The sequence below is a fragment of the Euprymna scolopes genome, chromosome 7 (genome assembly GCF_053919585.1).
Source record: "Euprymna scolopes isolate OS-2025 chromosome 7, ASM5391958v1, whole genome shotgun sequence".
Taxonomy (NCBI): Eukaryota; Metazoa; Mollusca; class Cephalopoda; order Sepiida; family Sepiolidae; genus Euprymna; species Euprymna scolopes.
The window spans coordinates 25,611,137-25,626,867 of NC_136488.1; the positions used below are offsets into that span (position 1 = coordinate 25,611,137).

The 15,731-nt window shown below is 35.7% G+C and overlaps 1 protein-coding gene across 3 annotated transcripts in view; it reads left to right on the plus strand.

The window, feature by feature from the left end:
- LOC145279660 (U11/U12 small nuclear ribonucleoprotein 25 kDa protein-like) overlaps positions 1-10,090 on the plus strand; it is a 15,649-nt gene extending 5,559 nt beyond the window's left edge. For all 3 annotated transcript variants that reach the window (XM_080130898.1, XM_080130902.1, XM_080130899.1), the window contains exons 3-6: positions 346-469; positions 2,848-2,953; positions 5,305-5,379; positions 9,940-10,090. In XM_080130898.1, coding sequence (XP_079987024.1) covers positions 346-469; positions 2,848-2,953; positions 5,305-5,379; positions 9,940-10,015 — 381 coding nt within the window. In that variant the 3' untranslated portion in view covers positions 10,016-10,090. The remainder of the gene's footprint in view (positions 1-345; positions 470-2,847; positions 2,954-5,304; positions 5,380-9,939) is intronic.
- The last annotated feature ends 5,641 nt before the right edge of the window (positions 10,091-15,731 follow it).

Consider the following 15,731-nt stretch of genomic DNA (forward strand, 5'->3'; position numbering starts at 1 on the left):
TATTTGAAATCAATTTATTGGGAATAATTCGCAATTGTATTTTTTTGGTTAACAACACTGAGAATTGAACCTTCAATTTTCAGGAGAATATCACTTTTACAATTTTTCCAAAATTGTAACCACTGTGCCATGGGTCAATTACAAAAGTGATATTCTCCTGAAGGTTGAAACATTGCCGAGTTCAACAAGATACATCAGAAGAAGGTCAGAGGTTATATCGACTGAAACATTGAAAATGACCCTCAAAATTAGAATAGTAGTTCGAAGAATCCAAACAATACGACTAACCAATCCTCATCTAAAAAATTCAGAAACGTAATATATTTTTTATTTTGTTATTTGTAGACAGATCCAGTGTTTGAAGACTTACCATCTGAAGTGACACTTGAAGAGGCTAATTCACAGTTGGCATTGGAGTATGGACAGGCTATGTCCATTAATGTATGTCGAGCTGATAATCAAGTCATGAGTACGTAGTATAATTGTTTTTGTATTCTTTTATTAAACAACTTGGGTACATGACTATGTATTTATTTACATTATTAGTATGTATTAAGGGATTGATCAAGTTTATTGCATGCCAGAAAGCAAACTGCCAGGCCAAATGGTGAATTAACTACTGGGACAAGTTAAAAACGACCTTGGGGAGGCATTGTAAATAGGAATCACTAGGACAACATCAAAAGGTAAAATAGACTTCGTGGCCTGGTGGAAGATGTCCTTTTCTCTTCGCTGCAACCTCTATCTCACAGAAGAGATGTTGCGAGTTTGTCTCTGCTTTATCGTTATTTTCATGGAAGGTGTTCGACTGAGCTTTAATCTATGGTCCCCCCTCGCCAAACTTTCACAAGAAACACTAGACTAGCTGAAAACATCAATAATTTTCCCCACTCTTTATCTGTGCCTAAACCTAAACATAGATTCCATGATCAAAGCTTCTTTCTTAGAACTGCACGCCTGTGGAATTGTCTTCCGTTTTCCTGCTTTCCAGCTGTCTATAATATGGTTGTCTTCAAGTCCAACGTGAGCAAGTTTCTGATGAGCCGTTCCACTTAAGTTAACAAATTTACTGAACTTCCATTACTATCGATTACTATATTGTCCTTTTGACTACTCTACATTCTTTAACCCTTATCCTTGAGTGGCCGATCGGCCTTGATAAGTGGTGACGCCTATGTAAAAATAAAAAGTGGGCAGGGTAGACAATAGAAAGAGAAAGACTACCGTATCAGCTCGTGCTTCTTACCACAGAAGACCGTAAGATCTCCCATACAACTTTTTTTTACTCTTATTCACACTAAACAAGGAATATTGACACTTAAACATAAGGAGTTACTATTTGGAACCATATCTACAGGGACACTATGTAGGGAGTTGAGTAGCAAGATGCCTGTTCACATTGCAATTAACCTATTTGTGCATGTGCGGAAAAAAAAAAAGTGTGGTCATCTTATGCCAAACTACGATCAATTTTTTTTTTTTTTTTTTTTTTTTTTTTTAAATTTTGACTCCTTAACAACTATTTTACCACCAAATTGAATGTGGACTGTAGATCCAGATATCCTATATATCAAATTTCAACTCTGTAGACCAAATATTCGGAGATGAGTTTGATAGGGACTTTTTGTACATATACTGACAAGGTTACATTTTTATATATATATATATATATATATATATATATATATATATATATATATGCAGAATGTAGAAACTATGCATAAATAGAATTCAGTGTAATAGTGAAAAGAAACCAATCTAATAAGAAGCAATAAAAAAATGAATAAATAATTAACACTTGCTTTTCAAAGGAATATGCAAATTAGTTAACCATCATGACTGAGTATATTAAGAAGTTTGTTTTAATAATTTTTAAATAGAAAAAGTATGTATTTAATATCAATGTAAAAAACAAAAAAAACAAAAAAAAAACTCGACTTTATAGGTAAATTAGATAAACCACTTTTTGTTGTAGTGCTGAATGAGACCACAGGGCCAGTGTCGACATTGAGTAGCACTAAATTCAAAAAGACATTACCACACCGCCAGTGGACAGCACAATTACAATTGCACAGAAATTAAAACCGATCATAATTAGTTTTTTTAGTTTTATAGGAAGTTATTGTACATCGACAACACATTTGAATAGGCTTCTTTTTTGAAGCTTAGATAATTCTGAACAACCATTTTTTTTTTTTTTTTTTTTGTTCTTGTTTAATGTAGCTTGCAATCAGATTCTGAGGAAAAAAGTTTCATGTTTCATTTGCTGTTGCTAAGAAAAAATATTTAAATATTAACATGCTAGTCAGTTCTTGTTCAGAATTCCCCTTATATTAAAAAACAAAAATTTGTATGATGTACATACCCGTGACAAAACGAAAATATCATATATCAAAAATAAGGTAAATTGATCAACTGGTTTTATTTTTAAACAAGAAATTCAAATTTTCCGAGTATCGGAGGAGCGACTGTTTTGTTTGCCATTTTGAAAAAAAAAATCTTAAGACAAGGGAGATAACAATAATTTTAAACTTGCAAGATTTCTATTGTAATGCCTATGAATTCCCATTAATCACTTAAAAAATTTTATAAAAAATAGAACTACTTGATCAATTTATGTGATTTTCGGCATATGATATTTTCGTTTTGTCATAGATACATATATAATAAATTTTTCTGTATTTTTGTTTTTTTTATATATGGAAAATTCTGGACAAGAACCTGCCAGTCTTCTTTGCTTAACAAAATCTGCATATATTATTGTCTTGTTTTGCTTAGTGATTATAATTGCATTATATTTCAGTTTTTGTATGATCATGTTCTCTTTTGTTTTTTTTTTTATTGCAGAAGTTGTAGTTGTACAAGATGCAACAGTGTTGGATCTTAAACATGCAATCAAACGATATGTGCAATTGCAACAGAAACGACAAAATGGGACCGAAATACTCAGTTGGTACGTCTGAAAAACATTGCTATGGGATGGTAAATGGCTTATATTGTAGGCAATAGTGAAGGAGACCAAAAGATTCAGAAACTTCTGACTAATTGATCATGTATGCATGAATAAGGAAGGGAGGGGATACGTTTGAAGTTATCTGCTGATGTTTAACACTGTCCAGGAATTCTATAAGTCATCAGACTTGTGTCTATCATAAGATTAACTCGAAAATGTTGAAGTAGAGTAGCTACCTAACTACTGGATAGAGAGAAGTTGATTTGCAGGATGAATAAATTTTAAATAATTTCTGAATATCATCATGTATTTTTTTTTGTTTTTTTTATTAGTGTTTCACCCCAAACAAGGCACAGGGCCAGTTTGTCGGGCGGGGGATTCTATTTGGGACCAGATTTGCAGGGATACTATTTATAGACTTGGGCAGTGAGATGTCTGTTCACATCACACTTGAATTTCTGCATGTCAGTACAGTCAAGAAAGTGAGGAACTAGGAGGGAATTGGAAAATAAGCTATTCGAGTAGAAGGCTTTACGGCATCTACAAATTTTTACAGTATAGGGGTGGAATTTTGCTGCTTGTCGGGTTTGTTAAGGGTATTGTTTTTGAAGGGGTACTAATGCTTTGAGTTCATCAGAGCAATTGCCATTGAAATACTTGTAAAACAAGCACAAGAATGCCATGTTTCAGCGATGTGACAGAGGTTGGAGTTTAGTTGATAGTTCAAGACTTTTCAGATTGGCGACTCTTTTTAATCCTGTCTAGGAGCAAGAGACTAGTGGCCGTTGCACCAGCCCAGATGTAGCAACACTACTCCATGCATGGGCGAACCATGACCTTGTAGAGATACAGAATGCTCTCAGATGTGAGTAGCCTTTTAACATGTTAGAGAGAGCCCATCTTCCTCGCAGCAGCCTTGGCAATTGCTTCAATGTATTTGTTCCAATTCATGTCATCTGTGAATGTTAACCCTAGAGCTTGAGGGAAGTACTTTCAGGCAATGTATCATTAGCCATGGTAATCAGTGGTTGAAAAGTTTTCTTGTAATTATTAAAGAAAATAAGCTTAGTCTTGGCAGCAATGAACGTTACCCATCAGTTACGGCCTCATTCCACTACAAACTGGATGTCTTCCTCTAGAGCAATTTCCTTAGATATGTGTTCATTCGTTTTACCCTCATGTCTGTTATAGAGCATAGTGTCATCAGCAAATATCCCCATCTCCGAGAAAATTTTATCAGAGAGATAATTTATGAATATCAGGAATAATAAAGGTCCAAGGATTGATCCCTGTGGCACACCTGCATTTATATCATGTTGTTTTGATGTACGACCATCGAGGACAACCTGGATTTTTGTCTTATCTAAGAAGGATTTGATTATGTTGAGTATACGTCCAGCAATACCATTTGTTTGTGTTCTTCTATTCATCCCAATCCAACTTGCAGCTATGGAGAATGAAGTTCAAAATGGCTACATGGTCATGTGCGAAGTCCAAATAAAGCCAATAAATAAGAAGTGTGTATCCATCAGAAAGTCGACCAAAATTAATATTTTAATTTGGTAAATATTAGGTTTATTAATTATTAGCTATACATACCCAGCGTTGTCCAGGAGTTTATTTACTTGTAATTTGTTTTGCTCTTTCTCAAATATTTTTTTTGTTCCAATCAAAGGGAAATAACTCTATGGACATAATTCAGAATTATGACCCTTTTTCATGATAGCAATGATTTCTATCTAGACAAAGTATTTACTGGAAAAAATAATATCAAATTATATTTCATTCTTCTTAACAACATACTGCAATCATCCGCAAGAAAAACTGTTGGACCAAAATCAAATATTGACAGTATAGGAAGAAAGCTATCAATGACAAAGAAAAGATAGACTGACTTTATTTTATATATTAAATTAGTATTTTTTGATATTAATACATTTTCTCTCATTAATAATTTTACTGGTATTTCTGTCATCTTATCAAGGTTGTATGAGATTTAATAGTGTTCATATACAGGGCTGTCGGGGGTTCTACAGTGATAAATATAAAAAATTGTGTAAGGATGAATTCATTCATTTACATTTACGTGTGTAGTTATATATATATATATATTAGTAAGTTATGAAAATAATATGGCAATTAAGTGACACTATCTTCTGGTTTTTATCTCCATAGGGAGTCATAAGGCTAAAATAACTCATTACCTAGCTCTATTCACATATTGAGCACTCTTGAAGTAAATACTGAAAATTAATGCATAAAATATATCTTTATAACATTTTATGTGGATACATAAAATAATGATAGTGCGTGTGTGTATGTTTTAACTTAAAAAGTTTTTTTTATTTCAGGCGATATGTTTGGAGAAGTTATTGGCTCTGTTTTGATGGTCAGAAATTAATGGATGATAAGAAACCATTAAAAGAGTAAGTCAATTTTGTTGCCATTTCTTGTGAACTGAAATGTTCTTTAAGTTGCTATGACAAAAGAAAATTCTTATTTGAAAATTCTGTCTTTTATAATGGTTCATCTTAAAGAACACTTATTGATTTAGAACTTGTTTTCTTTTAACCTACTACAAATACATATTAGCCATTTTCTGTGCAAGCATTTACTAGCATTAATGTAATAATATATTGCTTAGCAAATGTATTCATTTAAGGATTGTTGCCTATATGTCAAAATGAAAGTGATCAATAACAGGTGAGGACAAGCACAGCAAATATGACGTGTAAAAACAAAAAAAAAAGTTTTTTTTGTGTATGTACATATACAGGGTAGAACGATAAAATTGTCACCCTAAAAAAAAAAACAACACTACAGCTTTATTTAAAAACTTTTATTGAAAAAATAAATTCAGGTAACTTGATTATGTAGTAATGCTGACATCTATTCAATGTAGCCACCTTTAGCCTCTATCACCGCCTCAATACAGGTCCGGATCTAGGAGCATGCCTTTTCCACAAGCGTAGACAGGAGCTTGGCGGATGGTGCTTTGTGTTTGTGGGAAGTCATGTTGGTGATATTCTCGACATATGACTAAATGAAGTAGTCCCGTGGGTTCAGGTCTGGGGAGAGGGGGAGCCAGTTAGAGAAGGGTACAAAGTTGTAGAACTCCTTCTGAAGCTAAGTCTGGGTTCCTTTGAACTTGTGAGTTGGCGCCGAGTCCTGCTGCCATACCCAGGGTCTACCAGCAACCACTTGATTGTACCAGGGGATCACCAAACTCCAACCAAGCATATCCAGGCATCCTTTGATGTTGACTTTCAAGCCTTAAAAGATGTGAGTTGTCTGATGCTGATGAGATTACCTCAGGTCCATTGATGATACTTGGGATAGAGCACACGCTTCTGTTCAGGATTCTGTTTGCTATTTGCCAAAACTGGTGGGAACCAAGCCGCTGCTCAGCTGCTTTGGACTTGACGGACTGAGCATACAACTCTCTTGCGTTCTTTATTACTTTCTTACAATGGTTACTGGTAGTCCTGAAAACGGCTTTAGTTTCCATACATCTATTACGTTGTCACATTTTGCATTTTAAAAAATTTTTTTTAACTCACCTTAAACAAGGTATTACATATGCGATAAAAGGTGTGGTAAGACAATTTATAATGTAGGGCTATGAACGGAAACTTAATGATAAAAGCAAATATTGTTTACCTTTGTAACATGTTGCCAAAAGGGACGGGGTATAAGGGAATTTACGGGAAAGCAAAAACCCAAGTATTTTTCTCTTTATTGCACAGCAAAAAAAAATAAAACAAGTGGATAGACACGAGGGCGAACCCAATAAAAATGCGACGAAATAACAAGATAACAGACACTTTTCCAAATGATACAAAAATAGATTTATTCCAGATAAAAAAAAAGGAAGAGTTTAACGAAAGAAAAAGAAATGTATTTAAAGTTATGGAATCTGAAGTATATCTACGCATATTGAAATGAGCGAAAGTCCTTGGGGGTGGGTAATCAAAGTCTTTGCACTTATAGGTCTCTTTTGTTTTCCGCTTTACTGGTGTTTCCCAACTTGTCAACGACACAGTTAATCCAAGATATTTCCTTCGGTAGGGAAAAAGTTCGGATAGCAAATTCATGTGTTCTCTTTTCTTGCTCGTGCGTTATACAGCTCTCTTTCGTGAGGGATAAGAGAGCACATCGTCCGCATCGGTACATCCGCATCTCCTTCGCATGATGGGGAAAAGTCATCGTCTCTTTTGTGAGAAAGTAAATTAATCGCATTCTCTTGCATGACTGGAGAAGAGGGTCACGTCGTCCATGTGTCATGTATCCGTCTCTCTTTTTCACATCAGGGGAAGAAGTTGACCCCCCCCCCCCCTCCTCCCACGAGGAGAGAGACCTCTTAACAGGTCGGCGACCCAAACCGAAAAGAACGACTTCCCTAGCATCCAGTTAGAAAGGGGAAGTGATACCACTTCCAGCACCCCCCCCCCCCTTTTCCTCTCTGCTTCCCACTAAAAATAGACTTGATGAAATCTCTAGCCGGTAAAGTCTCTGCAAGTTTTAAAGGGGGGGGGGGTTACATTAGTAGACTTTCGCTCATTTCAAAACAACTACTGTATTAGCCTATCTTGTGGGAATCTTGTTTTATTTTACCTCGGCGACAAAATATAAAAACAAAAATAAATGATATATCTCATCGGCCTAAAATTAAATATTTAAATTTTGATTTAAATACATAATCCAATTTAAAGATAAGGTCACTGAGACATAAAGGACTACTGTGAAAAGGAGTCAGATTAGTAAGAGCATTCTAAGGGAGAAGTTGTGCAGTGAGATGCGTGTTCATTTTGAAATTTTTATATGTTGGTACATGTCAGAGAAATAGAGCAAAACGGTAATTCCAAAAGTATTTTAACAGTGAATGCTTCGATGAACTGCAAGCACTTGTACCCCCTCGACGTAAATACCCTCGACCAGCAGCAAAATCCCACCCTTTCACAGAGATCCCTAGATGTAAGAGAGCCTTCTACTCCAGTAGTTTCTTCCCCAGAACTGCTAGACTTTGGAATTCCTTTCCGGGTTCCTGCTTCCCCAACTGTATTGAGATGCAGAAGTTCAAGTGTAACATGAACCGACATCTTGCTGCCCAACTCCCCACATAGTACCCCTGTAGTAGCCATCAAAGTGGCAATGTGCCTTGTTTGGGGTGAAAATGTAAAAAAAAAAGTAAGCAGTTCAAGGAAAGAAGCTATTAGAGTAGAAAACCTGGCATCTGGAAACCTCAACAGTGAAAGGGTATTATTTGCTTCTTATCGGGTTGGACAGGAGCATTTATATTAAGGGGCACGAATGCAGTAAATTCGTCAAAGCACATTCCATTGTAAATGTTGCAACAGGTCTTGGGAACATGTACTAAAAGGAGCAGTTGGAAATAAGTTGTACATCATCCACTGTAAGTATGCGGTTTCTGCAGATATGTACCTAGAATACGGAGCTGTTAAACCTGGCATAGTGAAAAGGGGCAAGAAGGAGAAAGAAGCAACCCTAGTAGAAGTTAATGTCCCTAATGATGCTGAGTTGAACATCACTGAGATGGGAAAAAAATACCAAAATGTCAAAGTCTTATGTGTGGCATGAAAAGAAACTGGAGTTTTAGGAAGATCTCTATTGTTTCAGTAATTATAGAAGCAATCAGACCCATGGAAAAGAATTTTAAAAACTACCTGATAAATATACCCAGTGAACCACATGCCAGAAAGAAATGGACAGTTAGAATCTTAAAAAAATCTCTAGGTTGGAATGGAATGTATGAGATAGCGGGTGAATGTCTGACATCCAGTAGGATGCCCCATCCTCAGCTAGAACAAAAAGAAATTTAAAAAAAAAAAAAGTAAAATAAGTACAGGGACACATTTCTGCGGTGGGGCTGGAGCTTAGTAGACAGTGTGGGATCTATCAGATTAGAGGAGCTTTTATTTAATCCTCTCTTGGAGTAAAATGCTAGTGATTGGTGCCCCAGCCCAAATGTGACAATACTCTATGTATTGGCAAATGGTGACCTTGTAGAGATATAGGGTAGTGGTAGGTGTGAGAAGTTTTCTAGCCTGGTAGAGGGAGCCCACTTTTTCAGCACTCTTGGTAGTATTTTCTATGTATTTGTGTAGCATAGTGCATATGAGCGTGTGGGGGGGAAAATAGCAACAGCAGTAAAGGATGGCTGGCTTGCGAAGAGATTAGTAGCTAAAAAATGCGCACATGCAAGTTAGTGTGCGCAAGAAGAAAACAATAGAAAAGGCGAAAAAATGTGCCGCATGGTTGAGAGAAGCAGAGTGCGCATCGCAGAGAATGGACGTATAAAGTCGAAAATGAGATTGGGCCAGCATGCAGTCGGAGGGAAAACACAATCAGCTATATTTCGCTGCTGCTGCTATTTTCCCATGCATTCATATGCACTGTTACATTTGTTCCAATTCATGTTATCTGTGAATATTAGGCCGAGGAGTTTAAATGTTGGGTTCTTAGTGTGCTATTAGCCATGGCAATCGATAGAAAGGTTTCTCATAATTGTTAAAGCAGAGGCACTTTGTTTTAGTAGCATCAAATGTAGCCATATATTCATAGCGCTAGTCAACCATAAACACAGTTATTTTCTAAGGATTCAGCCATTACCTTGGATATGTGCGCATTCGTTTTGACTACATATCAAGAATAGAATTGGGTGATATCCAAATATATTCATCTCAGATGCAATTTTCTCAGAAAGGTTGTTTATGAAAATAGGTTGTTATGAAAAAGAAAGGTTGTTTATGAAAATTATAAATAATTAAGATTCATGGATCAACACCTGGGACACGACCACATTAATATCATGTCGTTTAGTTGTGCGCTCATTGGGGACAACTCGGATTTTTCTTTTGTCTTTGAAATAGTAGTTTCAAATTAAATAGGTGCATTTTACAAATGGAATGGATTTACCATTGTTTTGCAGATATTGAAATTCTTTTCTTTTTTTTTTTCTCCTCCAGGTACGGAATCAGGAATAAAGCTGATGTTACGTTTAAACCACGTTTAAAGCAACAAGGAAGTAGAAAAACTTCTTAAGATTTTCTCCATTTACTACAAGGCCGGCGTTCATTTCATTTTTCTCATGTAAATAAAAAGCAGCATATTCTTCAAGAGTTTTTCTATGATTTCTTTTCAAACCAATTCTCTTATTGTTTGACAAAATTTAATCTGTGTGTGCATGTGTGTGTATTTCTGTGAAAGTGTCTGTCTGTGTACATTTCCCTACACAATAACTCCGTAAACTTTCAGTCTACAGACTCGAAATTTGATATACAGGTTAATGAGATTTTGGAAGATCTTTGTAATCGGTTTTCGGACAGAAATTTGGCTGTTAAGAGGTCAAAGTTCAACGATTTGACCTTTGAGAACTCTACCAAACTCCTCTGCCAATTTTGGGTCTAAACACTTGAAAATTTAGATATAGGTTCCTTGAACATGGATCTAACTTAATAACTTGATTTGAGCCCAAAACAATAAATGTTAAGGGGTATAGGGGTCAAAGTTTAAAAAATTTTTACCTCTGCAGTCTCTACCAAATTACTAAAGACTATTTCTGGTCTAAACATTTGAAATTTTACATAAAGGGTATTCAGAGATAGGGCAAGCTTTTTAATCGGTTTGGGTTGAAAATTTGAGCTACAAATATATAAATCTATGCATGTATGTTTGTTTGTCTGCCTAAAACTTTCGACAGAGCCGACGGATTTTCACAAGATCAGTATCGTTTTGAAGTTCGACCCTTCAGATGACAAATACCAAAAAATTGGCTAAAAACATTAATTTCTTCACCCTCAACTGGGCACTTTTCTACAGGGAGGGGTTGCTTTTTTCGTCAATATTTTCGAAAGCCGTCCCCTCTTTTTGATTGTCTAGCCTTAATTTAAACCTACGTCACTTCCAGTTTGGCGGTGATTGTAACAGTAAAGACGTGACGTTTTTTTTCACATTCTTTTCCTCCTTCGTGGTACGGGTTCGAGCCTGCCTTCCTACTACCACTTTTTTTTTTTTTTTTTTTTGCTCAACAGACACCTCCAAACACCCGGGCAATGCCGGGCTGAAATGCTAGTGTTTGCTTGAAGCATTGTTTAATGGATAAAAGGTGGTTTTGCCTCCAAAAATACCTTTTTTATATATATATATATATATATATATATATATATATATATACACACACTGCGTATCAAATTATTAACAAGTTTACATTCTTTTAAATATTTAAGGAACAAGTGAATAAAAATCCATTAAACTTTGAGAAAGTGCTTAGAATATTATTCAGCTACTCCAGTCAGAAAATAAAAGTATTTAAAGCAGTATTAGCGAAACTATGGCAAAAGTTGGGAATATCTGTTGACTTCAGCATGTCAAGTTATTAACAAGGTTGAGAAAAAAACACATACCCATAACTTGTTTATTGAAATAATTTTCAAACATTACATAAACTAGGAAAAATCCTTAGAACACAATAACTACATAGCAATTTCTACGTTGACATAATTAGTAGGGCATATGCGATCCTTTTTTTATGAATGACTTGTAAAAGACGTTGGTCCACAGAATTAGTCAAATTTGTGATTTCGTCAACAGTTATTCCTCGCGATGCCTCTTGGAGAGCATCCCACAATTCTTTGCTCTTAAATTGGCGTCCACTTGCATAGAGATGTCACTTCATGATACTCCAAAGGTTCTCAATTGTGTTCAAATCTGGTGAATTTGCAGGCCCCTCCATCTTCCGTCGCCCAGAGAACCCCAGTTGTTGCAAATACTCTTTGCTTTTGTTTTCTGCATGCAAAGGGAGGATTATCCTGCACAAAAATCATGGTTCTTCTGAATGTCAACCTTTGCTTCTTCAGCTATTGTTCAAAGTGCTCCTTCAGAAAAGCTATGTATACATTTGACGTCATTTTTACGCCTTCTGGGACTCTCCATGGGCCAACTAAAGTACCTCCAATAATCCCAGCCCAAATCATTATCTCACCACCACCTTGTTGGCACCTTCTAGGACTCATTCCTTGCTTCAGCCATCTGGGCCATCAAGAGTGCCACGCACTTCATCCATGAACAAAACTTTGGAAAAATCCGTTTTCATGCTGTCCTCTGCCCATTTCTATCGGTTTTGTATGTAATGTTGCTTTAATCGAGGCTTTGTCATGGCTTAACAGACTTTGCCACTCATTTCAGAAGGTGATATCGAGTACTTTTTTAGACATTTTTAATTTTTAGTTTTTAATTGTGTTTTATTTCAAAGTTGCTGTGATCAACAGGAGTGTTGCTATATCGGTGTGCTAAGTCAACCAAACTCGATTTCATCACAGAAATATTTTCCAAGGAATAGGGAGTATCATATTTAATCTGAGAAACAAAACTTCAAAAGAAGAGAGTGTTCTCTCTTTATTTATACTATTTAAATATATATTATATATACTAAAAGAATATCTACTCAGAACAGGTTAAATGAATCCGTGAACAAAATTTAATCTGTGTGTGTGTGCATATATATATATATATATATATATGTCATCCACAGACAGACTGTTTAGCTGTATTATAGCTCTTCGATGCGGCTAGAATTGAAACTCAACCGCCTAGGCGACAGTCAGTGTTTCTAATTGTTATACAGTTTAGCTGTTGCTAAGATGTCTATGTGTAAACGTTTGGACAAGGTTTGATCATTGTAATTTCACAAATAGCATTGCATTATACGTTAGTGGCAGTTTATTATTTCACTCCCCAATATGCTCAACCCAGAATAGGGAGCATTTATAGCCATCCACAGACACTGTTTCTCTGTATCACAGCTCTTCAGTGCAGCTAGACTAGCAACCACCTCAAGCGAGACCTTTTGTATGTTTTATGAGATTGAATATAATTGTGTGTGTGTGTGTGAGAGAGAGAGAGACATATATGGAGAGTCCCAATTAACCAGGCAACTAATGCCTTACATTTCTGAATTTTGGAGATGATTGATAATTTCTATGATTTCGATTATTGTTCTCATCTTGGATGTTAATCTCACAACTTTTCAGTCAATGTGACTTGCGACCTTTTTCAGTTGTATCTTATTGAACTAAAAAGATTCTTGAGTAATGTCATGTAGGAATAGTAATGCATACAAAACCGGGCATGATATGAGTATTACATTTTAAGAAATAGGTCAAAATACTGAATATTCATGAGTGGACAGATAATTTTATTGATGACATATTGAAAATCCTATCTTCATAGTGAATGGCTGGGATTTAGCTGATTGTTGGGTTGATTCATTGTATTTACGTCAAGGGGGCACCAGAGCAGCAAGTTCATCAGAAAACATTCCATTGAAATATTTGTAAAACAAGTACAGGATACAACATTACAGTGATGTGGATGGAGCCTGGTTAAAAGTGTGAGACCTCTTAGAAATGTTGATCATAGTATGTGAGGACTAAAAGATAAAATAAGGAATATGAGAGTTACAATGTTGCTGAAAGTAAGCCCGACATCCAGTTTTTACTCTTCATAATGCCCCCCCCCCAAATGAATGACGCTTGTGTTTGGCAAAGCAAGTAATCACTCACTCTCCATGTTATTCTTTTTCTTTTTTTTTTTTATAAGGCATCCTTCCATTTAACACTTATTGTTGGCTATTTTTTATTTTTATTTTTTATCTCTTTACATCAAATGGCTTCATGCTTTGTTTTGAGCATTTTCCAGAGAAAACATACTGATCACTTCTCCCCATATTTCCTTGGCCTTCTCTATGAATTGACCCCACTATCTTCAATTATTCAACATTTACTAACTCAAGAACTCTTTCAATGTGGTCATACCAACTAAGTCTACTATTCTGCATGCATCTTCCTATACTGTCCAGATTTAATCTTCCTCACCTCATTAGCCTTGATAAACTTCTTCATGGCTGCATATTTTAAAGGTTTGCAATTCCTTTAGCCTTACATAACACTTTCTAAATTACCAACAGTGATGACATGGAAAGTGAAAGGATTCAAGCAGATGGAACTCAAAGTAGCGATTTTTATTATGTTCAGGGTTCACACAGACTTGAAAAGGGCCTTATTTCTTCCTTGAAAAATCCTTGAAAATATGGAAAATTCTTGAAAATGTCTTGAAACGGCCTTGAAAATTGTGTTCTTTATGTACAGTAAAAATTTGTGTCAAAATATTAAAACTAAAATCGAAATAAATACAATTAAATTATTTTTTAAGTATTAATAAGAATACCAGTAAAATATTTTAAAAATATTTAAAATAAAATCAAAATACAGTGTTCTGAAATTGCATAGTAGTATGATGGATACAAGAGTTATGTCCTTTTATCACAAACCTACTCAAGGTAGTTTAATGATAAAGGGACATAACTGGACTAGTTTTCAATTATCACGATTTTTTTTCTCACTTTTTTTGGATGGAGTGGATTCAAATCTTCCTCTAGTTTTGCTTTCATTTATAATTTAATTTGGGGTGGGGGGTAGTGGCAGCCGCCATAAATAAAAATGACCCCCCACCCCCAAATATTTTTTGTGCGGATGGGACTCTCCAATGGTGAATCCCCCCCTCCCCCCCCAAAAATTGTGATAACCGACAATGAGGCTGACCAGGCCCCCACCCCCCCCAAGAAAAAATTGACAAAATGGCAGCCATCTTGGTTGGAAATTTAAAAGCCACAAAGCATTCAAAACTATTTAAAAACACCAAAAAATAATGCAGGTAATCTACCTGCAAAGTAACTTTTATTGGTTATGGTAACATTTATTTGTTGTATATTATATTAGATTTTTTTTTTTAAATCACTGTGGATTGTAAAACAACCCCCAAATTGTTTTGAAAACTTGAATTTTATCTGGAGAAAGCCTTAAAAAAACTTTGAAAAGTCTATGAAAACTAGCACCCATCCTTACAAAGCTGTTTAACGTTGTCTTAAGGAGAATTGCTTTCCATCACCCTGGAAAATCTCATCAGTATGCCCTGTATTTAAGAATTAAGGTGGTCATTCATCCCCCTCTCAGTACAGGCCAATAAGTCTCCTGTGCGTCATGAGTAAGTTGCTGGAATCTGTGTTAAATAGAGAAGTAATCAACCATCTCAGCAAAAATAACTATCTTAATGACACATAATATGGTTTCCATTCTGCTAGATCTACAGCAGATGTGCTTACAGTTATATCTCATAGGATTAGCAAATCTCTCGACAGAGGCAACCTTTCTAGGGCAATTGCTCTTGACATATCAAAGGTCTTTGATAGGGTATGGCATAAAGGTTTACTTCACAAGATCTCCAGCTATGGTATAGCTGGAAATGTCTTCTCAATTATTAAATCATTTCTCTCTGATAGGTTCATAAGAGTAGTAGTTGATGGGCAAAAATCAGAAGCTCACAGTATTAATGCTGGGGTCCATCCTGGGCCCAACTCTCTTCCTGATCTACATTAATGATCTTCCAAATCACATCCTTACATCATTTGTAGATATTTTTGCTGATGACACTACCATCTATGGTAGCACATCTAAGACAGTAAACGACCAAGTTCTCTCCGATTCTATCTCCTCTGATCTTGATCACGTTGTACAATGGGGAAAGGAGTGGCTGGTTACTTTTAATGCATCTAAAACCAAGCTTCTATCTTTACATCATGAACGTTCTGATCCCCATCTGGTATCAATTAAAATGAATGGCTCTCGTCTTGGGGAGGCCTCAAGTTTTGACAGGCTTCTGGGCTTGACCTTTACTCCTGATCTTAAATGGAATACGTACATCA